The sequence below is a fragment of the Crinia signifera genome, chromosome 1 (genome assembly GCF_055691185.1).
Source record: "Crinia signifera chromosome 1, ASM5569118v1, whole genome shotgun sequence".
Taxonomy (NCBI): domain Eukaryota; kingdom Metazoa; phylum Chordata; class Amphibia; order Anura; family Myobatrachidae; genus Crinia; species Crinia signifera.
The window spans coordinates 380,008,685-380,034,925 of NC_139217.1; the positions used below are offsets into that span (position 1 = coordinate 380,008,685).

A 26,241-nucleotide genomic window follows, 5' to 3' on the forward strand; every position below is an offset into this window, starting at 1 on the left:
TAAATAAATAAATAAATCTACCAGCTGACCCATACAGCAAAAACAACATCAGTGTTCAAAGGATAATAATAATAATAATAATAATAATAATAATAATAATAAGTCTCCCATATGGAAAATTACGAAATACGGAATTTTGCAGCGTGCTTTCTGATGGTGCAAATTTCTGTTTTCTCCACATATTAATGTTGCAAATTCATTTTGCAATCCAATTACAAACCTGCAACACACTATTCATAATTTTTACATAAACACCTCACTGAGGGCGAGAGATGATAGGGAAGAGCTTTATTTTAAGGATACAATGTCAGGGTTGACACCATGCAAAACCTTTTGGCACCCCCTGTAATGACTAATTTTCCGGCGACTTTTTCCCCCGGAAAAAAATGCCTCCAAGTGGGGGGTCGTCTTATACGCCGGGTGCACTTAGGGATCAGGGGTTAAAGTGAGCCCGGAACGGGGCGGAACGGTTCTGCCTCCCTCCGGTCAACTTGCCCCGCTGTGTCAGTGTCCCTGCCTGCAGCTTTGCTATAAGAGACCGCCGGGCAGAGCGATGCAAACCTGGGTGTCTTTATTATCTAACCCTACCCGCGACTATGCAGCACGGTGTGGCTATTTAAAATGACGCGCCGGGCCCGGCAGCCAATCAGGCAGCTCGTGACTCTCGAGCCAATCAGAGCTGCTTGCCTTGATTGGCTGCTATGCTGTAAGCCGGGCCCGGCGCGTCATTTTAAATAGCCGCTCCGTGCTGCATAGTTGCGGGTAGGGATAGATAATAAAGACGGTACTTGTGTATTTTGGCGGCGCCCGATTTCAGCATCGTTCGATGAACGCGTCGCATCGCATGCCATGTACCCGATGGCATGCGATGCGATTTTGACCCCCTATACGATGAAAAATCGTATAAGCACCCTAATGGGTGCTTACAATGTTAAATGCACCCCCACGCCACCCCCCCCACTATAAACGTGAACCCGAAGCGTGGCGAGCGCAGCGAGCCCGCGAGGGGCGACGGTACGCGTCCTACGACCTTTTCATACCCTCACTATCCACGTCGGTGTGGAGTTCAGAATAGATTAGTGTGGCGAGCGCAGCGAGCCCCGCGAGGAGACGCGGATACCTTCACAGGTAAACGCGTCCCTTCGCGGGCTTCACAGGTATCCGCGTCCGCTCGCCACACTAATCTATTCTCAACTCCACGCCGACGTGGATAGTGGGGGTATGAAAAGGTCGTAGGACGCTTTTTAGGGTGCTTATACAATGTTTAATCGCATCGCATCGTATGGCATTGTATGCCATGTACAATGGCATACAATTTGAAAATTGTATGCCATCGTACACTAACCAACGAAATCGCGTCGCATCGCATACGTTATGGTATGCGATGCGATGGGCGCCGCCAAAATACACAAGTACCATAAAGACAGCCAGGTTTGCATCGCGCAGGCTCTTAGAGCAAAGCTGCAGGCAGAGACAGAAAGCAGCAATGGCGGGCTGGGCTGGGGGGCAGGGTGCCAACTCCCCCCCCCAGGCCACTACAATAAACCATCAGTAGGGTCACCGCGGCCTGTCACCTTCATGGTGTCTGCTGCACAGTGTTTGGCACATAGCAAGAAACCCCTGGCATCAAGCAAGAAAACCCTAGTAATGAGCATGTAGGTAAGCAGCACTTATGTGGCATAATATGTAAGGGGCATTACCGTGTGTGGCATATTGTGTAATGGGGAATATGTTGTGTTGCATAATGTATAATGTGTGTTTTATTTGGTGTGTGGAAGGTGTGCGGAAGAGGGGGTAGTCTTATACGGCGAGTATGTAACAAACTCTATATTTTGAGTGGAAATGTTGAGGGGTCGTCTTATACGCCCAGTCGTGTTGTACGCCGGCATATACGGTAGCTTATTTGGGCAAATAATTATGTCATATTTTGTCAGTAAAAAAATAAATGGCCTCAAATTACCTCAAAATCAACTCTTATGGAGCCCACACACGCACCGATCCCGGCGTGCGTTGTGGGCATAACTAGCACACATAGCATCGCATCGTATGCCTTGTGCATATGATGTGCATGCGATGCGGTGCTAGAAAAAGCTAGTACAAAAAGTATGTGCAGCACATACTTTTTGTACTGTACGATGAGGTCCCGCTGGAGCGCGCACCCCATCGTACAGCATCGCACCGCCCGCATCGGTGCGTGTGTGGCCTCCTTTACAAAGGCATTAAAAATAGGTTGTTTTTTTTTTACTTTGAAATAGCTGCACCTTAAGGAGGCCACACACGCACCGATGCGGGCGGTGCGATGCTGTACGATAGGGTGCACGCTCCCGTGGCACCTCATCGTACAGTACAAAAAGTATTTGTATTGTACTGAAAAGCTTTTTCTAGCACAGCATCGCATCGCATGCACATCGTATGCACAAGGCATACGATGCGATGCTATGTGTGCTAGTTAAGCCCACAACGCACGCCGGGATCGGTGCGTGTGTGGGCTCCATTACCCAACAAGTATCTGTTTCTAATTTATTTATTTTTTGCTTAATTCCTTTGTCATTAAACAAAAATTGGAACTTTTTTTAAATACTTGCACTTTTTTTACATCTTTTAAAAGCATATGTTATTTTACTTTTGCCCAACAACATGCTTCTATATGATTCTGCTAACAAAATTGTCACTTTTCTGGGGTGCACTTAATTTACGCACTTTTCTCACTTTACAAATGGCTGGCATTTGGCTCCCCACCGCTGCGAGTACCACAAATAGGCATCTTTAATTAGACTGTAGAATTCTCAGGAGCGCACATTCGAATGGCTTTGAGTTTCATGAAACAACTCATAACTCGCACCTAACCGGATTTACCCATATACTGTATGTATACAGTGTACAGATGGAGCCGGGGTTATCTTTGCAGGGGATGGCGGCAGAATCGCCAGCCGCCATATGCTCTGCGAAAGGGGACGCGCGCGCGTCCACTTCCGACAGTGCTTTCCCCGGGTCCCCGCTGGCTTGCCGCCGCCTCCCCGCACCCCCCCCCCCCCACTGCCTCCCCTAACCCTGTCCGTCTCCCTGAAGCGGAGACGGACAGGGTTCCCGTCGCCCCGCCGCCCGGAAACTGAGATGTGCGTGCGCGTGAGATGCACGTGCGTCTTAGTCAGATAGACGCCGGGCTGCTGGCGGATCGCCAGCGGAGACAGTCTGGCGATTCGCCAGCAAGAGGGAGCCCGGCTCCATCTGTATATGCGTGCGCGTGAGATGCACGTGCGTCTTAGTCAGATAGACGCCGGGCTGCTGGCGGATCGCCAGCGGAGACAGTCTGGCGATTCGCCAGCAAGAGAGAGCCCGGCTCCATCTGTATATGATACAACAATGTATTTCATGTATGGATACAAACTTTCAAGCACAAAATTAGTAAAAATATTGTATAAAAATGACCTTCAGGTTATGTGTATATCATATATAAATGTATTATGTGTTTAGACTTGGGTTCCCGATGATTATTCATTATGCTATGCCGATATTCCAGATACGGACTAATTCAATATGGACATGGGAGAATAAACTGATTCAGCATTCCCCCACATGAAAGTAATGTGGAGGATCCAGCCCAGGTTTTGTGTTAGCAGTAGCAGAATCCCAGGTGTAATCAGCAGCACCTGGGATGTCCTGATTAAAGGCTTCCCATGGCAGAGTCGCCTTGCTCTCGATGGTGGACTATCTACCCGAGTAATAGGCTGGGGGTATGGGTTAGACTAGGGGCCATTGGAGCCTTTTAGGTGTCTGCTATGCCTGTATGCTACTGCCCAACTGTATATGAATGTCACCTGCTATGCTGTAGCTGCCAATTAGAATAAACAACCTGTGTTTGTGATCCTTGTAACAAAACTTTTTGTAATAATAATAATTATTATTTTGTATCTATGAAATTTCTCCAACTCCTCTAGTTCCCTCCCACAGTCCAAGGATAATTCACCTTTGCCCACATCATCTGGTTAGAGGAGGCTTCCTGTGGGTACTATACTTATTTATTTATTAACAATTTCTTATATAGCGTACATATATTCCACAGCGCTTCACAGAGAATATTTGAACATTCACATCAGTCCCTGCCCCAGTGGAGCTTACCATCTATATTCTCTACCACATGTACATGCACACACAGACATTCTAGGGTTAAGTTTGTTAGGAGCCAATTAACCTACCAGTTTATTTTTGGATTGTGGGAGGAAACCGGAGTACCCGGAGGAAACCCACACAAGTATGGGGAGAATATACAAGCTCCGCACAGTTAGGGCCATGGTGGGAATAGAACCCATGACCTCAGTGCTGTGAGGCAGTAATGCTAACCATAAAGGCTATCAGAGTACATCACAAGAAATCATTTATAATGAAAAATATCTTCAAACCAGTGGAGCAATAATGGGTACTTCTGTAGTTTCACGGCGCCGGAAGTAACAGAAACTTGGCAGCCTGCCAGAGGCTCGCGTGCCGCTCTAGCTAAAGTGTTATATTGTAACGTGATGTAGCGTAGCGCTGCGCGTGCCACTCTAGTTGAACTGTAATGAAGTGTAAAAAGGAGACAAACAGGGCTAAACGGGGCTTATAAATCGCACACCCCACTACCACAGGGGGTGCCCCGAATGTAGACGCTAACTTATATTGCGGTTTGAGACGCTTTTAGCGTCTCAATTCACACTCCCGGCACTTCGGCTTAGACGCGCGCGGACAGCGTTACGTAGTCAGTCAGAGAGCTATGCAGTTTGCGTAGTCAGTCAGTCAGCCGAAAATTTCGTCTTTACTGTCTCAGGTGTGTGAGTGTGCAGGTGTGAATGTGTTCCTGAATCAGCCTCACTAACCACGCCCACCTGAAGCGTGGCGAGCGCAGCGGTACGCGTCCTATGACCTTTTCATACCCCCACTATCAGCGTCGGCGTGGAGTTGAGAATAGAAAGTGTGGCGAGCGCAGCGAGCCACCGAGCCCGAAGCGTGGCGAGCGCAGCGAGCCCCGCGGATACCTTCACAGCTATCCGCGTCCCCTCGCGGGCTTCACAGGTGTCAGCGTCCGCTCGCCACGCACCGAGCCCGAAGCGTGGCGAGCGGACGCTGACACCTGTGAAGCCCGCGAGGGGACGCGGATAGCTGTGAAGGTATCCGCGTCCCCTCGGGGGCTCGCTGCGCTCGCCACGCTTCGGGCTCGGTGGCTCGCTGCGCTCGCCACACTTTCTATTCTCAACTCCACGCCGACGTGGATAGTGGGGGTATGAAAAGGTCGTAGGACGCGTACCGCCGCCACTCGCCATGCTTCGGGTGGGCGTGGATAGTGGGATTTACACGTCCACAGCTGTGGCGTCCACTAGTGGCACTGAGGGTGGGTTTCAATAGTGTTCCCCTAGGGCCACCTAAATTTAGATGCTTCTTAGCGGCTATCTATGTGACTCGAGATTCAGACGCAGTTGCGTCTGAATCTCGTGTACAGTTTAGAAGCCCCGGCATCACTGTGCCGGGGTGTCCACTTTAACATACCCCCGTTGTCAGCGGTGCCCAGGCGCTGCCTATTTCACTGTGGAACTACAAGTGCCACAGTGACATTGACCTGTCAGCGCCTGGGCAGCGCCGCTGCTGCTGGCCGGCCGCTACGCTGTTTACGTACAGCTAGAGCGGCACAAGCTCAGTCAGACAGAGCTAGAGCGGCACGCGCACAGTGAAACAGAGCCTCTGGCAGGCTGCCAAGTTTCTGTTACAGACTGTGCGCGCGGTGGCGCCGTGAAACTACAGAAGTACCCAATAATGTACCTATTTTCTCTGGCTTACCCTTACTATTAACATGAAAAGATTGACATTATTTTATAGTGCCAAAAATTAAGACATCATTACTCGCAGCAGCTTTGCAAATGCGATCCACAGCAATGCAAATCATCCTTACTACATTTGCAGAGTCCCAGTCTGTGAGAAACATTGTGACCATAACCGCAATGCTCATCTGTGATGGCAAGCTGAGTAAGCGTCATCTTATGCAGGCTGGCCGTCGCAGGGTGACTCTTGAGACCAAGGAAACTGCATCTTGCTACAAAGTCCTTGGCCTCGCAAAAAGGCGTTCGCTACACTGCACTGTCAGAATGGGTCCTGCGCATGTTGCAGTTTCCAGATAATTGGACATCATAATAGTACACTCCATCACATGATTTCCAGTGCTAAAGCTGTCACTATTCATCAGCGAAAGCTGGACTTTTTTTAATGGAGACTTAAGGTGCCCATACACGTACCAATAACCCGGTACTTTTTGTGCTAAAATAGCATTGCATCCCATGCACAACGGTGCTATTTTAGCACAAAAAGTACCGGGTAATCAGTACGTGTATGGGCACCTTTACACTTATCTGTTAATAACGGGTTGTAATTATTTGGACTACAGTATGTCAGTCGTCAAGCATTAGGTCGACACCATTAGGTCAACATGGGGATATGTCGACAGGACATTAGGTCGACACAAGCATTAGGTTGACAGTCAAAAGGTTAGACATGGGGTTTTTCACTGTTGTTTTACCCAAATGTCGACACAGTCGACATGGACACAGTTTAAAGTGCACCACATCCCCTCGCATTTATGGCAATGCTTTGGGCACGGTGCCACGCTGCGCTCGGCACACTATTCTATTCTCCTCCCACCACAGTAGGGCATGAAATACCGCCTGTCAGCACGTCGGGTCAAATAACAGTGAAAAACCCCATGTTGACCTTTTGACTGTCGACCTATCTCTTTGTCGACCTAATGGGGTCGCCCCAATGCTTGTTGACCAACATACTGTAGACCAAATGACCGTATCCCTTAATAACACAGGGAGGGTTACACACATGGAATAAAATCTGTTCCTAAGGCAAACATGAGGAGAAGATGATGCAATGTATAAACGGTTACATAGCATACATTGGGGGGGTACATTACAGATGACCCAACCTTTATCACACTCGGCAAACTAAACAGGAGATGTACAGTATTTCCAGCATGTTACAGTGCACATAATCCACACATACATTACATAGTGCTATTCCTACACTTCTATCTAGCAGCAGTAACCAAGCCTGTGCTGTAATCTCTAAGGATGTACGCTCCCAACACCTGCCTTCCTACTAATCCTTTGTTTTGGTTTCTTTGAAATGGAAATTTTCCATCTCCGTCATACGGTAACTATCTCTCCTCTTTTCTGTCATTTACTGCTTTTAACTCTTCCTAATATTTGTATGTCTGTATGCTGAATATACTTTCCAATGCCAACTGTTTGGATTAAAATGGAATAGCTTGCATGTCTCTAGAACAGATGTCTCAAAGGGTGTATAGTGAGGCTCAGCTTAATAAACTAAATATTTACATAGAATGGACAATTCTTCACGGCAGCAGTCTGTCTGGCACATGCATGTTACATGCAGTATTACTGCACATTACTCCCGAGGACACGAGGATACTGATTTGCTTATCAAGGTGGAAGGACATTTAGCAGGAGACAGTCGCGTAAGTTCGTTCCAGTTGCCCGGAGGCAAGATATATATATTGGTGCCCCCCCTCCCCCACACACAACCCTATATACACAATATATTTTTCGGTTCAGAAATATAGATAGAGAACACATATATATTTCATAACTCAGCAATAGAAGCAATTTCCTTTAAATTAACTGATTTAAACTTCCAGGTGGAGGAGAGGTGCCCCCTTGGGAGCAGGAGCCCGGCGGCAGATGACTCCATTGCCTCCCAGAGTTCTGCCTCTGGCAGGAGATGATTTTTATAGTGATTGAATAATCCATGAAGTGTGTGGTTAGAAACATAGAATTTGACGGCAGATAAGAACCACTTGGCCCATCTAGTCTGCCCCCTTTGTAAACATGTTACCTCAAACCATATTTGATCCTTATTTTTTTGTAAGGATATCAATATGCCTATCCCAAGCATGTTTAAATTGTACTACTGTATTTGCCTCTACCACCTCTGTTGGGAGGCTATCCCACTTATCTACTACTCTTTCTGTGAAGTAATTCTGTCTCACATTTCCCCTGAATCTTCCTCCCTCTAGTGTCAGTGCATGTCCTCGTGTTCTGCTGCTCCTCTTCCTGTGAAGAATGTCTCCCACCTGTACCTTGTTAAAGCCCTTGATATATTTGAAAGTTTCTATCATGTCCCCCCTTTCCCTTCTCTGCTCTAAAGTATACATGGTTCCTCTGTCTTTCCCAATCCAGAAGTCAATCAGCGACTAAAATATGATGTACATCAGGGATGGGTGGAATATAGCAGGGTGGGCAAGAAGAATCAAAATAAACATTGTGTATAATACAAGGTGTGTGGATTATTACATAGACAATCACAAGACCTATCTCAAATGGTTAACATGCAATAGGTCAACAGGGTCAAAAGGTCAACCTGGGAAAGGTCAACACAGTCAAAAGGTTGACATGACCATTTTCAAAAAACCTATTGAAAAACTCAACATGGATTCCCAATTTGTGTAATGTGTACCCTCGCATGTCTCACTTCGCTCACCATGCTTCAGGCTCAATCCCTCGCTATGCTCGGCACACTAGTATATTCTGTCTGTATGCCGATATATGTTAAAGAAAAAATATGACTGTTTACAAAAAAAATCTTGAAAAACTCATGTCAACCTTGTCGTGTGTCTACCTTTTAATGTCGATCTATTGCATGTCAACATTTAGGGGGTAGACCTATTGACTGTCTATCTAGACAATGTAGATCAGGGGTGTCCAAATTGGTCATCGATATCTACCAACGGTCCACGTTTTCCTAGTCACCTAGCTGGTGTATGGCTGTAGTCATTACTAACTGTTACATTTCAAACCTGCTGTATTCATTCCTACTATGGGGGTTATTCAATCTCCCGCAGCCATCTCCCGACGGGGGAGATGGCTGCGGGGGCCCTATTCAATGCGGTCTTCCCAGACAGCATTGAACAGGGGATCTCGGCAGAACGAGCCAGACTTCACAAGCAGTCGGGCTCGTTCTGCCGAGAACGGCCGGGAATTGACGAGCTCCCGGCTGCAGGTTGAATCCCACCTGCAAATTCTTGGTCGAGCAGTCAGAGAAAAGGACAGGGTCACGGCTGTCGGGCCAGCCCAAAATTGAATACCCCCCTATAGATCCACAGGTTGCCTGAGAAACATGAACTGCCAAACCTCACCCACATCCATCAACCAGACCCATAATAAAAGCACACAGAAATGTGTATAATGTAGCTTGGCTTGCACAAGTATTCAACATCCTGAATAGTCAAGATGTGTTTGTATAATTACACATGGCACTTGCTTTGATTGTTCCAGCCAATATTACTATTGCAAAGCATTAGGCTTTTAAGTCAAAATCTTAATTCGTTATTTGTATGCAGAAGTAGTAGAGAAAGAAAAAAACTTTTGAAAGCCATTGTATATTTCCTGTACAGTTACAGTACTTGCAGTTTTTTCACTCATAACAGCCTATAGATTGTAAGCTTGCAGCAGGGCCCTCCTACCTCCAAGTCTGTCTGTTGTTACCCAGTTTGTCTTATCACTGTCTACTATTGTAAAGTGCAACGGAATCTGCTGCGCCATATAAGAAACTGTAAATAAATAAATAAATTCAGAACATTGACAAAACTTCCTAAAGCAGCAAACCTTCGACAGGATAGTCATCTACAAATCTGAAGGGTCAGTTAACCCTTTCAATGCTATTTGTTAAAAAATGCCAGCAGCGCTCACATTTGTTATAGAAGTTCAAATAGAAAATATTGTGTCAAAAAAGATTATATTTATAAGGTGAACATTACAGGTCATTATGATGAATAAAAAAGCTAGCACACCGATTTTGCAAAATTCACTTGGCACTCAAATGGTTAATACTACTCATGACCTATTGCCAGTATCTTGTTACGTGTTGGATGAACAGTTTCTAAAGGTTTTCCCTACACTGAAGGCAGTTAAGCAGAAATCTTGTAGCCGACTGGACCTAGACGTGCGTTTCCCAACAATTGTTCCCTGATGCTTCTTTCCTGTGTGTCATGGTGATTAGCATTGTTTACTTATTCAATTATTAAAAAGTTCTGTCCTTTGGCCTTTACTACAGAATTACCTTATGCACATACAGTATTATGCAACAAAGTATACATGACTCCTTCTATAACCCAATGTCCTATTTGTGCCGCATAAATATTTTATATAACAAAAACTGACTCAGGCGTAGCTCCAGGGTGTAATATATATATATATATATATATATATATATATATATATATCTCCAGGAAAAAAAGCTTTAGAGGTGCACCAGCATTATGGCTAAGTACATGAGAATCTCCACCTGGGTAGGTTTCAGTCTTTTGTTAGATATCCAAACTCCTACAGAGTTCACATTAAGAGCACTAGATCTTACAAGCGGGCAGCCAGTGTTGCTGTGTCTGGTAGGACGCACCCACTTAGACCAACCAGTCGCAGAAACACCGGCCTGCCGCTTGTCAGAGTGGAGGAGGGAGAGATATCCACTGGTGCCCAGCCTGTGTATTTGACACGGACAATGCAGCGGGACTCCAGTGCTGTGATGCCAGGAGACTGACGGTGACCGGTGTCTAATTATTAATATATATCATGTGGTATTCAAGCCCACACTCATTAACAGTGGGGTACGAGACATGAATACTTGTGCTTTTTATATATGAGCGATTTACTCCTTTTAGAAGTTCCAGCAAATTCAATTCAAAGTTGATGTTATTAGCAGTATATTATAATCTGCATGTTTTAGGTTACACTATAAAGGTTATTTTTTAAATACCTCAGGTAAAAGTACACCACACAATGGGGGCTATTCAGACCTGACCACAAAGCTACTTTTTTTGCAAAATGGATGAAACCATGCTGCACTGCAGGTGGGGCAGATGTAACATGTGCAGTGAGCGTTATTCGCCCCAAACAATCGATTTTAATAAATCACTCAGAAAATGCCTGAAAACGCATGTAAATTGCTGAGTGTGTGTGTAGCCGATATTTACGGACCCGCCGGTAAATTCAGTGCAGTCACTCAGAAGCTCCTGTACATCTTCCGCATGTGTGGCACAGGGATGAGCAGGGCTTCTGAGCGACTGAAGCCCTGCCGATGCCTACCTGAAGCCTAAAGTCCGGGCCAGTGGCACCCTGGAGGGGGCCCATTTATTGGGTTGGTCCGCATTCCCCCAGGGACCTGGCCCAGGCTGACCAGCTGCAGTGGTAATGATTTGGCCACGGAACCTTATATAATAAGTTATCACCGGGTTTGGCATTACCCTGATGGGTGTTTGAGCCCGGTGCTGGTTTACAAAATACGGGGGACCCCTACTCCTTTTGTCCCCCATATTTTGGGAACCAGAACCGGCCCAAGAGCCCAGTGCTGGTTTCTTGAATATAGGGGACCGTATTTGTTTTTTTCTCCTGGTATTCAGGGCCGGCGCCACCACTAGGCAAATCTAGGCATTTGCCTAGGGCGCCGGCCACTGGAGGGCGGCATTTTGCCCCCCCCCCGTGCCGCCCGGGTACCTGTCCTGCGGCGCTGTGTATTTAAAGCTGGCGGCGGAGGCAGCGGGGGTCCCTGCAGTCCATTAGAAATAACGAGCGCTATCCACCGGGCTATGCGGAAGCGCTTCTGTTGTGAAAACACTGGCAGCACGGCGCACGCTGATCTCAGCCAATCAGCGTGCTGCCAGTGTTTTCACAACAGAAGCGCTTCCGCATAGTCCGGCGGATAGCGCTCATTATTTCTAATGGACTGCAGGGACCCCCGCTGCCTCCGCCGCCAGCTTTAAATACACAGTGCCACAGGACAGGTACCCCCCTCCCCCGGCACCGGACAGCGCCGCAGGACAGGTACCCCCCTCCCCCGGCACCGGACAGCGCAGCAGGACAGGTACCCCCCTCCCCCGGCACCGGACAGCGCCGCAGGACAGGTACCCCCCCGGCACCGGGGCGCCCCCACCCCGACTCGCCTGGGGCGCTCCGGTGCCTTGCACCGGCCCTGCTGGTATTTAATAAACTCAGAGAGCCCAGGGCTGGTCATGCTCGTGGGGGGAACCCAAAGAAATTTTTTTACATTATTTACTTTTCTATTATAGACAAATTTAAAGACTTTTTCTATTCCCCTGAAGTCGCCTAAACACTTTCTGTGAGACATTTGAAATCTCTCATGCTGAATCTCCCAGTATGAATCTGTCACAAATCTCTCTGTGTGTAGGGCACACACAATCTCTCTGTGTCTAGATTGGTATGTGTGTGTGTGTGTGTGGGGGGGGGGGGGTTTCAAAATTAAATCTAAATTGCAGTGCAAGCAGACAGAATTTACCCTGCACAGATACACTAACCCACTCAAATCTAACTCTATCTGCACGTGGTTTTTCCAATTTGCTAAAAAAAGCAGCATTGCGATCAGGTCTGATTAACCCCCAATATACTTTGCACAGTAAGTGCTGTTCTTTCCATGAGTGCAGCAATTTCCATTAAAGTGTATAGGTTTACAGAATAAAATGTCAGCAGCAGGTTAGCAGAATCTCATCAGAGTAGTTAGATGCAATGAGTGTTTTTGCGAAATACAAATAGGTTTTCAGATCAGTGCAGAAACAAGTCTTTCATCCTGTGCAGCATAATGTTCGTGTGGAGTGTGCACAGGCATTTCCACTGTACAAAAGGTCTTGATTTCTTACACTGGCAACCCAGTGGCTTAAAAATAGCCCTGCAGCCCCCGCTGTGATGGGGAGGTGCTGTATAAGTGCCGGGGGCTGTGGGGCTATTGTAACGCTGCCACCGCCACAGGTCCGCAGATTGACCTGTATTCATTGCAGACTTGCGGTCCCGGCTCCTCTCCTGCAATGGAGACGGACCATCATAAAATGTCCGCCCCCATATAGCAGACAGTTCACTGAAACTTTCTGCTGTATGGGGGCGGACATTTTGTGATGGTCCAATTTTAATAGCAGAAGTCAGGAGGAGAGCCGGGCCGCACCGCAGACAAGATCTGCAGCTGCCTGCTGCTGTGCAACCGTGACCCATATTTATAAAAGAACACATCTTATACCATCCAGCAGTATTTTAGCGGGGAAAAAACAGAAACGTTTCAATTGCTGAATAGAACCTACAATCGTTTGCAGAGCTTATCTTGCATGTTCCCTCATGACACACTCTGCAAACAAGGGGCTACAAGTAGGAGTGATGCAGAATTATCCACACTCCAGTCGCATCTCCACATGTGATTGAAGGGGCATTAAAGAGTATTCTCAGATAGGAAAGATGTAGCTGGGAAGATGGCCGCGGACGAAGGATCCACTTGGAGGGGAGTCCCTCTAGCACTCAGCTGCTCTGCTTAGCAGACAGCGGGGAATAGGCGCAATACACATGTGCACAGCATCTAGGCCCTTATTCTGCTTGGAACGGCCGGAGCCGCATATGCGGCTCCGACCGTGCAGGCGAATCCCCGCCTTCCATACGGATCGCCACGGCCGTCCGTACGCGGACATGTGGCGGTCCGCATGAAAATGGCGGGGGATACGCCTCCACCATCTTGGAGCAGCCCCCTGCATTCGATGGTCACCGACCATCGAAGGCAGGGCCGCACGCTCCACCAGCTCCCGCACCCATAGACCTCACGGACACTTGTCCGTGTGAAAGCATGTATGGGGGCGGGCAGCTGACATCCGGCGATGTCAGATGCCCGCCCCCAACACATGCGTCACAGCCTCATTACCATGCGTACGCCCCGCGTTTGCATGGGAACGCCCATGAAACGCGGGGCGTATGCATAGGGAAATGAGGCTAAGTAGCCCCTCACGCCCCTATCCACCCCCTTTGCGGCGTTAAAAAAAATTGTGCGTCGATTTCGCCTGCACATGCGCAGAGTGCCCTCTGCACATGCGCAGAGCGAAAACATCGGCGGAACGGCCGCATGCGGCCGTTACCGCTTACATCAGAATAAGGGCCCTAGACCTGGGAGACAGAGGGACTGGAGGCATGCCATCAGCTCCCAGAGCACTGGGAATACCTCCCTAGCATAGGCGAATCTAGGGGGTGGTCCGGGGGTGCACAGGACCATCCATTTTCCCTATAGGATAACATGGGACCCGCTAATTCCGACCCCCACCTGGTTCAACGGCTGCCAGTTCCCCCTTCGGCATCACTGAAGCTCGAGGTTGATCTCAGTCTAACCCAAATCGCTGGGTCTTCAATGTGATAATTGGTTCCAGGGATATTGAGGTCAAACCGTTTTTTTTTTTTAATTTCTTAAATGGAATTTCATGACTGTTTATGTTCTTTGAGGGCAGATTTCTCTGGAACCAAACAGCCCAGTTTCACGGGACCAAAATCATTCGAAGCCAACTCCAAAGTTCTTCAATATGATACTGGTCTCATGTAAATGGGTCAGTTGGTAGCTGGTTGGTTAAAGGGGGGTAGGGAGAGGGGAGTGGTTGCCTCTCCCCCTTACAACAGAAAATGCAGGGACTAGGCTGGTGTATAAGGGGTCAGCCTGGGAATGTCCTTGCATGATCCTGGGACCATATTCCCGGGTAAATCCCTGCATTTTCTGTTGTGAAAGGGGTATTATTTCAAACAGCCGTGACCTGCAGTGCTCTGAATACAGCCGGGCAGCCCCCTGCTCTCTGCCCAGCTGTCAATGACTGTCACCCCTGCAGCTACCGCTCCAATTCTTCTCCCCGCTTTCACCTCAGCCCACCCCCCCTTTAATCATGAGCCTGGCGTACTCCCCCGACGTCACAACAACAGCGCGCACAATATTTCAAATGTCCACTCGGCTAGAGGGGACACCAGGAGGGGAGTGGGAGCGTGCTCTGCGCTGTGCTCTGCTCCTCTCCCCATAGAAGCAGCTGCACCACTCTCCATCTCTCCCTGCAGCAGCAGCGAAGGCTCATATAAAAATTTACAGTAAGTGGCACTTTTGGGGGCATTGCTTAAGGGACACTACAAGTGGCGGTATGTGGGGGCATTACGCATAATGTGTGGCTTAATGTGTAAGGGGCATTACGGTGTGCAGCATCATGTGTAAGGGACATTATGTGTGCAGCATTATGTGTAATGGGTACTATGGTGTGCGGCATCATGTGTAATGGGTAACATGGTGTGCAGCATCATGTGTAATGGGTACTCTGGTGTGCGGCATCATGTGTAATGGGTACTATGGTGCCATCAAGCAAGAACCCCCTAGCAATGAGCATGTAGGTAAGCAGCACTTATGTGGCAAATATGTAATGGGCATTACGGTTTGTTATATAGTATGTAATGGGCATCATGATGTGTGGCACAATGTGTAATGGGCATTGTGATGTGTGGCACAATGTGTAATGGGCATCATGATGCGTGGCCTTATGTGTAATTGGCATTACGGCGTGTGTAATGGGTATTACGGAGTTTGATAAAATGTGTAATGGGCATTACTGTGTATGGTCCACAGTGTAATACCACACCCCTTTATGTGATGCCATGCCTCCTTCCCATGAGGCCACGCCCCCTTTTTGCCACGTGGCTATGCCGCGCAAATGTCCCCCTGCTATTATGTCTAGATCTGGGACCACCCATTACCATCATTCTAGATTCGCCTATGCTCCTTAGTGAGGGTAAGCGGGGGCCTGGCTCACAATAGCCTTTTGCCAAGGCTGCACCTCCTTTTCGCATTGGTAGCCTCCCACGTTCTTTATGTCACAATGATAGTGAGCAGCCGCTTTTGTACTGTTTCACTCTGAACATTTACTTTCTGGAGCCTGAGTGGTGCTCAACACCCAGTGCAGTGACCTAAATCACGTATAGCGACCATACGTACGTACGTACATACATATGGACCCTCTCCCGAAGAAGGGCTCTGTTACTCCCCTAACCCCGCTCAGCCTTAAGACCCAAGAGGGGAAAATAGGGATCGGTGGGTCCTCCTCGCCGAAGCTCAGAGCGACCCTCTTCCCTCAACCCTGGAAGGGTTAGGGTGGGTGGGTCCTCCACACCGAAGCTTGGAGAGACCCTCGGTAGGCTTTACTCCGCCATGGGCTCAGGGTAGCCCTTCGGGGGACCGCAGCTCTCCCCCATGGGAGAGAGCTTTGGTATGTGGGGAGTGGGTAGCACATAAAGGTTGTAAACATAGCCCATACAAATGTGCGCAAACTAACAAAAAAAACAGAAAAAGTGACAAATGTGAGAGGGAAAAGAAATTAATAAATATAGAGACCCCAGCCAAAAGGCACGGGTGGGAGTGTGAAAAATTGTCCTACCCCAGTCAAAAGGCCCAGGGTAAGGACGTGCAGTGCTAACCTAAAGGGAGAGTGCGCAGTGCAGGTGTCATACTAGTGCATGGTGTACAGGCTCACCAGTGCAGGGTTCAGGCCCACTAGAGTTTCCCTAGGGCACAGTGCAAGCTCGGGCTCCAGGCAGCCAGCCAATCAGCATCCAACCAAGTGTTTCTCTGCTCCACCTAGGGCATTTTCCAACCCCTGGCATGGTAATGGGTACTCCACTGGGCTTTTCCATTGACTCCCTTGAGGGCTGAAGCCCCCTCGGAAGAGCATCCCAGTGTTTCTTGCCTCTCAAGGTTAAGGTACTAAGCTGGGCTTTTTGCTGACTCCCCATCAGAGGCTATGAACCTCTGGAATGGGAGCAATCTACTCAGTCCCAGCATTTCCCTGCTCCTTGGGAATGGATATTGGACTGGGCTTTTCGCTGTCTCATCTTTCAGGGGCTACGACCCCAGTCAAGAGAGCCAACTATTGGGCCCAGTGTTTCTCCCCTCCCTTAACACTGGAATTATGACACCAACCTCGCCCACCACTTGCATGGGTAAAGGTACTCAGCCAGATTTTTCCCTGCCCCGGGCAGGAGGGGTCCTATACCCTCCGCCTATTGGAGCAGTTACTCAGTCCAGTTGGCCCACAACCACTGATAAGAACAGATATTAGACATGATCTTAGCCACTCACTCTGAAATACATCAGTTAATTGAAAATACTACACTATGGTGCTCTGTTATGTCTTCTGATATACTGTACATTCTGGTTGTTACACCATACAGTTGGAAGGTTATGGATACATCTGAACGTCACATAACTATACTGATGTGCCTGAAATATATGTAGTATAGGACCTTTATATTATACTGTATATACACACATGACTCACCACACAACTGCCTGGGGCACGGGAGTGAAGGAGCCTGGAATGGATGGCAGTGTGTATAGCGGGGGTAGGAGCAGCATGACCATGTACTCTTATACTGTGCACTACAGACAGCTATGCTGATTCCAGTTCTCTATCGCAGGACCTCTGCTTTACTGCCAGTGTAAGGAGAGGGTGTGGGTTATAGTAATTAGGTCGTCAATAGGTTGACCGGCAAAAAGTCGACATGGTCAAATGGCCGATACAAGCAATAGGTCATCATAAAAAAAGGTTAACATGGTTTTTTTTTTTTGGTGTACTGCTTCGGTCACCATGCACTTGGGAACGGTGCCTCACTACTCTCAGCATACTATTGTAATCTCACTATAAGCCCACTTAGATAGTAAAGTATAAAAAAAACCCACCCTTTTGTGAAAAATAAGTTAAAAACTCATGCTGACATTTTCCATGTCGACATATTGCTTGTCCCGACCTTTGACCATGTTGACCTAATGCATTTCGTCCCTTTTCATGTGTTGACCTTTTGCCTGTCGACCTAAATACTATCTACTGTCCTATCAACCGCATCCCAAGGAGGCAGACGAGGCCCTTTACGGAGAGGGAGGAGTTGGTTCCCTAGAAATACCCACAGTGCACCACTATAATACTGTATAATGGATCAATATAGTGTTTGGGATTAGAAACAGAATACAAGGTCAATATTAGTAATATAATTATCTGACTTTGCTGATAACTGCTTCAATAAATATTTAAAGAATCACTGTTATAATCATAATTATTTACATTAGACAATGAAACTGATCAAAACAATTATATACAGGATTATTGTCCTTTAAATATTAGCTTAGTTCATGGTTAGCATAGTTTGGGTTAGGTGGATTCTTAATGCAAACAAACTATTACCCAATTCATCAAGCTATTTGAAATGTTTCTAGGGGCTGTACTTACTAAAGGCCCATACACACTGGCCAGCAGAGGTTTGCCCAGTGTGTACGGTGGCTCCCGCATAATTTCCAGCCACACCCAGTGTGTATGGAGCCCTCCCGCATAATTTCCAGCCACACCCAGTGTGTATGGGGCGCTTCCGCATCATTGCTGGCCACATCCAGTGTGTATGGGGCGCTCCCGCATCATTGCCAGCCACACCCAGTGTGTACGGGGCGCTCCCGCATCATTTCCTGCAACACCCAGTGTGTATGGGGCGCTCCCGCATAATTGCTGGCCACACCCAGTGTGTATGGGGTGCTCCCGCATCATTGCTGGCCACACCCAGTGTGTACGGGGCGCTCCCGCATAATTGCTGGCCACACCCAGTGTGTATGGGGTGCTCCCGCATCATTGCTGGCCACACCCAGTGTGTATGCACTTTTAGACTACTGAGATCTTTGTGGTTTTGAGTGTTTTTGCATTGTTAATACACATAGCTGTTCAGGCATGACTAGCCCTTGTCCCGCTGCACGTGCTACAACTGTATAGAATGTGGCTTGAAGACAACATTCTACAACAGATTATGTTTATTATAGCTCTCATGACCTAAGACACTATTACTGTGGCTTCCTCTTTATGGTTTTACTGCTCCCACATGAACATCTGCTTTTAGCCACATGCAGCATCATTTTTTGTAGTCTGTCACTTTGCCTTCTCTGTCTGGCTAAATGCTAATGACTAGAAAAACCTAATAACTATTAATCTAAAGTGGTCATGGAGAGGTGGTGGGACTCTACTTCCCTGCCGACTCCCAGCAGGTGGAGGTAGAGTTAGTACTAGCGTGTTTGTTGCACCTTCCAAATAGTAAATTTGTTCCCTACTGGCCAAACACCACAAAGAACTAGTGCGCGTAAAAAAAAAGTGGGGGTGGTATAAAAAAAAAAGCTTGGCCACACAATAGTAACCCCAGTTCAAATTATGCCATAGAGTAGAACAATGATTACCTCATTTCAACAAAGGGGTTACCCAAACTCCTTACTAAATAAAGGGTATGAAGAAGTTCTAGCAACTAATAGAGACCAACTTTTAATATCACACCAAAGAAGCTTAAAACAGAACACAGGGTGGGACACAAGCGATGTACATCTCTCAGTTTAATGACCAATCAACTCAAATTAAGAAGATTATTTCTAAAAATTATAACATACTTAAATCTGACTATCTACTGAGAGATGTCCTTCCCTCTGATCCGGTGTTCGTATTCAAAAAGAATAGAACTCTTAAAAACCAACTGACTCCCAGTGTGTTCAAATAAATAACAATAGACCCAACACCCTCCAATCTAACATGCCTTGGCCCTAAACCAAAAAGGTCTTTTCCGTTGTGGAAGCAATAGATGCATTACATGCAATCACATTAAGGTCCGCCCGACTGATACTCTGATAGATGGAGAAGGCAAGAGTGTTCAGCCAAATAGTTTTATGAATTGCAATACAGAGTACCTAGTTTATTTACTTATCTGTCCTTGCCAACTTAAATATATAGGAAGAACCACTAGGCGAATAAAGATCCGTTTTCTAGAACACCATCGCAATATCACTCAACACTACGCCAATCACAGTATTTCGAGACACTTCCACGAAGTACATGCTTTAAACCCAGAGGGTCTTACCTTCATGGGTCTGGAACATATCTCTAAAACATCTAGAGGTGGAGATCGTTTTAGTAGACTATGTAGACAAGAGGTCTACTGGATGTACAAACTCTGCATGATATATCCAGATGGCCTCAATGAGGCAATAGAGCTCAATGCCATCATAGACTGACAGAAAAACACAGAACAACGTCCCACCGATCCTCTATATTAGTAGGTCCCTTTTACACATCATCCCTATCAAAGTTATATATTCGTAAGACCATTTATATGGAGTTTTCTCTCCTATACTATGCTCACTAACCAACCTGTGAGCTTCTCTGTAGTACCTCTCCCCCCTTCTCTCTTGAATTTTACTGTAACATATGTTCTGTATATGATAGTACAATACTTTTAGACCTGTGCAATACTCAATATAATCTACCTGTCTATATGTATAAATTCTCTGTATAATGACCAAATCATTTCTGGTATAGATATGACGAAATATTGTTGCATTATATAGCTTTTTATTATAAATATGTGTTTGGGCGCTGCCTTTCTCTCACTAAATATGGCGCTGTCTGCACTTCTGGTTATGCGCCTGGCTTATACCACACTAATGCCACTTGAAAAAACTGTACATATAGACTATGTGGCCTAAGAAACCACATAAGTATATATACACTAAAAAAACATACTAGAGAGGTTACATCACACCGGCGCAACTGTGAAACGCATCATGCGCTTCACAGACAGGAAACAGCAGCCTTCCAGCGGAAATACACGCCAATCTATCTCTATCTGAGCCGCGTGTAATGGCTCAATACGGCGCCGGAAACCCTGCTTAATCGGCTCAGTGTGACGCTGCCCTGGAAGTGATGTGCTTTCCATGCAGAGGAAACACATCAGATTCCGGAAACTATGTGCGTTTCACCGCATATCGGAACCACATATCTGGTTTATTAATTAACTAAATCTGACTATGTTAAATACTCGTTTTCTTATTCAATACTGTTATTATATTATGTCCTCTCCTGCTCATGCTCCTCATATAATTTTTATAATGTTTTTTGATATACTCATCTTAATTACCATCACACATGTGCCAATTGGTTTGATTATTGTTTTATTCAGAAGGGTATATAAACCCTGCAGTACCCACACCATTTACACCTTGATAAAGCCAGAGACCTGGCGAAACGCGTTGGTGGACCAGAGGAATACTTATATCCAGTTCACAAACAGCATCTCATGCCATGCATTGGATCCGGACCAGTCTCCTTTTTGTTTGCAGTCCAATTTGTGACCACCGGCAACTATTAGATACCCCCCCAACCAGGGCGTCCATTTGCCCGAACCAGGTTACGGGTGCTACACCAGAAGATCGCCACTCCATAAAAATACTGTCTCACAACCACACTGGACACATTAGATACAAATTCACAGCTTTACAGTTTGGAGATAATATAGGAACGGACCCATCGACACATGGCTTCTACTGAATACGGTACCGTATGAACTGGACTACACCTCCATTCCTCTTCTTTTAAATACCCCCCCCCCCTTTTCCCCCTAAATTGGGGAAGAAAAGGAGTTTTGATTTTTTATGTTTTTTAAAGAAATATTTCATATTTTCTCAACCTATTGGCACTACATGTTATTTCTGTAGAAATTGTTGTTGCTTAGCGCAGTGTACCCCTGTTTTCTCATAGAGTAGAACAATCCTATTTACATTACACAAAACACAGTTACCCTTATTCACATTAATCTTACATGGTGACCCATATACACTTAGTGACCCTTATTCACGTTACACCTCATAGTGACCCATATTTACGCTACACAACACGTAGTGATCAATATTCACATTATACCTTATCGAGTGACCCATAATCACCTTACAACTCACATAGTGACCCATGTTCACATTATGAAATGTTCCACATTATTAAATACACTTATACACATAATGACACACATAACACTCCTTACACACATTATTAAATGCACTTACAGTATACAAAGCCCTACATAATTCCCCTTACAAATGCCCCACTTTATTTAATGCCGCAATACATAGTGGCACACATAATGCCCCTTAGAAATGCCCCACATTATGAAATGCCCTTATACACATATGCCGCCCCTATCCCCCCTTTCCCTGCAAAGCACTTACCTAGCAGGAGGCAACAGTCAGGCAGAGCAGGAGACTTGGCGAGCCGAGGATGCAGCAGCAGCGGCAGCAGAAGCATAGGGTGTGTGAAGGGGAGTAATAGGGTTAGGGTGCTCCCGGGCCTCTCACTCCTGGGTCTGGATCACCTCCCTGCTGTGCCCTGCACGCAAATGATTCCCGCCGAGCAGGAGACTTGCGCTCATCGCATGGCATCGTGTACCTTATTTAGTGGTGTGCGATGCAATGCTTGTACAATTAAATATTGCATAGCATCGCATGCCAGCAAATGGGATGCAATGCAATTTTTAATTGTACAAGCACCCATGCCATGAGATGTGATGGGTGCTTACAATGAGATGTAACCCCCAGTATCCACGCCATCCTGAAGTGTGGCGAGTGGCCGCGGTATGCGTCCTCCGACCTTTTCATACCCCCACTATCCACAGCGGCCTGGAGTCGATTTTAGATTGTGTGGAGAGCGCAAAGAGCCCCGTGAGGGGACGCGGAATACATGTAAAGTAATCAGTGTCCCCGCCCTGCGCTCGCCACGCTTCGGGCTCGTATTCCGCGTCCCCTCGCTGCGCTCGCCACACTATCTAAAATCAACTCCACGCCGACGTGGATAGTGGGGGTATGACAAGGTCGGGACTATAGGTACCACTGGCGCACCCAGGTCAAACAGATTTTTGTGGGGGAATTTGGTGGGAAAGGAATACAGCTGGGACCTCCTTCCCTAGCCTTTCACCAAGTGACTCCTTCCATCCCCTCACCAATATGATTTTACCACTAAATCCCATTCTATACATTGCAAAACAAGTTCTGTGGCTTGTCAAAGTACAGTTATAGGGGGAGATTCCCTAAGCTAAAAATGTGGTAAAAACCCCGTTATCTGGGTTTTTACCGCATTTTGGGATGCACTAAGCATCCCCCGCCGGGTTATGGGGGGCATCTGCAGAAAAATCTGGCAATGCCCCATAGAAGAGGAGGAGAGCTATCCCCCCCGTAGCAGCAGCCAGCAGCAGGGTAAGAGAGGGAGCCGCCGGGTCCCGATTGGACCCGCTGACTCACCGCAAAGGACAGCTCTTAATGCAAGAGCTGTCCTTTGCCATAATTATTGCATATGTTACATCATATGCGATAATTATGAATGCTGTAGCCGGCGATAGGGAGCGCTAAGGGGGTACGGATGTTAGAGCATCCCCCTCATTGCCAGTGAGTGTAGTGCACAATAATATAAAGGAAAGGGATACAGTCATTGGATCCCCAGCAAGTTGTTAAGACAGTCATTAGGTCGACATGCAGGAAGGTCGACATGTGTATAGGTCGTTATGGGTTAGGTCGACAGGGGTTTTTTTTTTAGCCGACATGTCCCGACAGGTGGTATTTCCAGGGGAGCCGAGAGAGGGGGGGAGCAGGTACTAATTACCCGGGCCCAGGCTTGCTGAAGGGGCCCCGCAGGGGCCCTGGTTCGACCCCTCCCCTCCCCCTCCGTCCCTCCCAGGTAGCAACAGTAGCAAACACTTCTACAGCATGTGCTGTGCTGACAACAGGATCAGCATGAGTGTCTCACTGACAGCGTGAGAGGTCATGCTGAGCCTGCTGTCAGCACAGCACATGCTGTAGGTGTGTGTTGCGTCTGAGATTACAGTTTTCTTTCACCCTCCTCTAAACATTTTGGGGGCGTGGCCTAAGTGTGGGAGGTGCCCACACCACACACACTTAGGCCACACCCCCAGAATTTTACCGGGGCCCGGCATTCCTCTCGGCTGCCCTGGGTATTTCAAGCCCTACCATCCACTAGGGCAGGGGTTCCCAATCTTTTTTGATTCACGGCACCCTAGAGAATCTGAATTGTTTTCACGGCACCCCTAAGTCCCAAAAAAATGAATTAGATTGGGTTTATATGCGATTCTTAGCGTCAGTTATATGGTAAAGGGCAGGATTTGCTTCTGTTTGTACACATTCTATGACTGGCAGCCACCAGCACTGGTTTTGCTCATAAATAATTAACCATTAATAATTTGAGTTGGTCCTGGACCACCAAGGTGCGGCACCCCTGCAAGTGACCCGAGGCACCCCAGGGAGCCACGGCACACAGTTTGGGAACCACTGCACTAGGGCATGGTGGGAGAATAAAATAGTGTGCCCGAAGCATTGGAGCACAGCAATCCATGCTAGGGGACGCTGTGCAATTTAACCTGTGTCCATGTCGACTGTGTCGACATTCAGGTGAAAAAAAACTGTGAAAAACCCCATGTCGCCTTTTTGACTGTCGATCTAACCCATGTTGACCTAGACTCATGTCGACCTAATGACTGTCTAACAACTTGCTGGTGACCAACTGATCCACACCCAAAGGGACAGTTCCCAAAAAAAGGGCCAGCTGTACAAGGCAGCTCTCCGCCACTTCTGCACACTAGTGCTCACATGCATCCCTACTGTACTGGCACTGATAGGCCAAGCATTGGGAAGTCACACCTACAGTAACAGTGTGAGGCTGGCACAGGAATGTGTGTGCTGCTGTTCCCCGGCACCGATAATGATGTGTGGCCATATGCCAACAGCCATGCAATGTCCCAGCAAGATGTGTGCTACTTACATCCCGTCTTATCCATCAGGTGCTGGGTCACCGGTGATCGGGACTGAGACAGCCCCATGCTGTGGTCCGGTTGGGAGAGCCTAGGACAGGGGGTCACCTTGCAAGCAGATCACCGAGGAAAGGAGATGTATTTTCTGATCCTCAGCCCAGAAACAGCCCCCGGACTCCCTCCCTGCCCGGTAACAGGCAGCTTCTGTGACCCCTGCAGCGCACAGTGCGGTCCTCTCACTTCTGGGACCGGCACAGCAGAAGTCCCAGATGCAGTTCCAGTGTGTAGCTATCCAAGACAGTAGGTCCCGTATGTCGCTCTCCAGCAGCACAGCAGGTCCCGTATGTCGCTCTCCAGCAGCACAGCAGCCCCCGAGCTGTGGCACAATCCAGCAAAGACAAGTGCAGTAGTTCCTCTCTGTGTTTTCGGATAGGTTTGCGTTGTGTCCAGGAAGCTCCGTGCAGTACTAATTAGACCAGAGATAACATCCCCTGGGTCCCAGTGCCCGCCGTGTAACGTCTCGCCTGCCTCATACAGACACACCTGCCTATCTGACCTGGCCCGCAGACAATGCAGCGCTGGAACCTCCAGGTACAGGGAGAGAGACTGAGGACATGCATGTACCTGCCGGATAACCCGGGGTGAGCGTTCAGGCTGAGCAGGTTTTACTGTCGCCGGTGCAATACTCGCAGGAACAGTATAGGGTGTGTGCTGCCGTCTGCGAGAACCTGTGACTTTAATAAAATAAACGAGACATTCCCAGACATTTCTAGACTTTCATCAATTAACTTGACCTAATACTAAGTAATAATTAGCTTCTTACTTTGTATCTTTATTATGACAGGTTTGCGTATTTTGCTGTGTTGCATGTTATATTACTTTTAGATTGATCACAAAAAATTCCTAGTGTGCGCAAGCACACATGGCCAATAAAGTTGATTCTATTCTATTCTATCAGTAATGATATATTATTTAAGATCTATAGGCATACTTGCCTACCTGACCCTGTCCATGAGGGAGACAATGCTCTGTCCCTGGACTTCCCTGGTAATGTATGATTGCCATCACCTGTGGTGACACACCTTTTTTTATCAATTACCTAGCTCCCCACAGGTGATGGCAATCATACATTACGACGGTCCTCAAGGCACACCAACAGTGCAGGTTTTAGTGATATCCAGGCTTCAGCAGAGATGGTCTAATCAGAATCCCTCAGATACTAATTAAGTCACCTGTGCTCAAGCCTGGATATCTACAAAACCTTCACTGTTGGTGTGCCTTGAGGACTGTGGTTGGGAATGCCTGCTATAGGGCCTTCTTTTGTTTTTAGGGTTGTAAAACCTAAATGAGATAAAAATTAATAATAATAAAAAAGACAAGTTCCCATTTGGTCATTTTAAATATATTGGCATACACTTGATTATTTTGTATCATTTGTAGGGCACATTTATTTTCAGGTGTGAGGTCAAGTACACACTTAAGAACAATGTCTGCACAATTTTTCCATATTAGAATGAAATATTGTGCATATTAATTAATGTGTATGCAGAGGCATAACTAGATATTTGTAGGCCCCATAGCAAAAGTTTGTAAGGGCCCTCTATTTAACAACTGATGGTGATAAATGTATGTAAAACATATTACTTAAATGGTAAATATGGGCCCCCTTCAGCTCTGGGCCCCATAGCAGCTGCACCCCTTGCACCTATGGTAGTTACGCCCTTGTGTGTATGCCCGAGAGCGCACTTCTGCAGGTCACATGATGCAACAT

General features: G+C 47.1%; 1 protein-coding gene across 1 annotated transcript in view; it reads right to left on the reverse strand.

The window, feature by feature from the left end:
- The window catches only part of TESC (tescalcin), a 94,765-nt gene extending 69,587 nt beyond the window's left edge, over positions 1–25,178 (reverse strand). The window contains exon 1 of the mRNA XM_083151454.1: positions 24,482–25,178. Coding sequence (XP_083007580.1) covers positions 24,482–24,539 — 58 coding nt within the window. The 5' untranslated portion in view covers positions 24,540–25,178. The remainder of the gene's footprint in view (positions 1–24,481) is intronic.
- Positions 25,179–26,241: the final 1,063 nt, after the last annotated feature.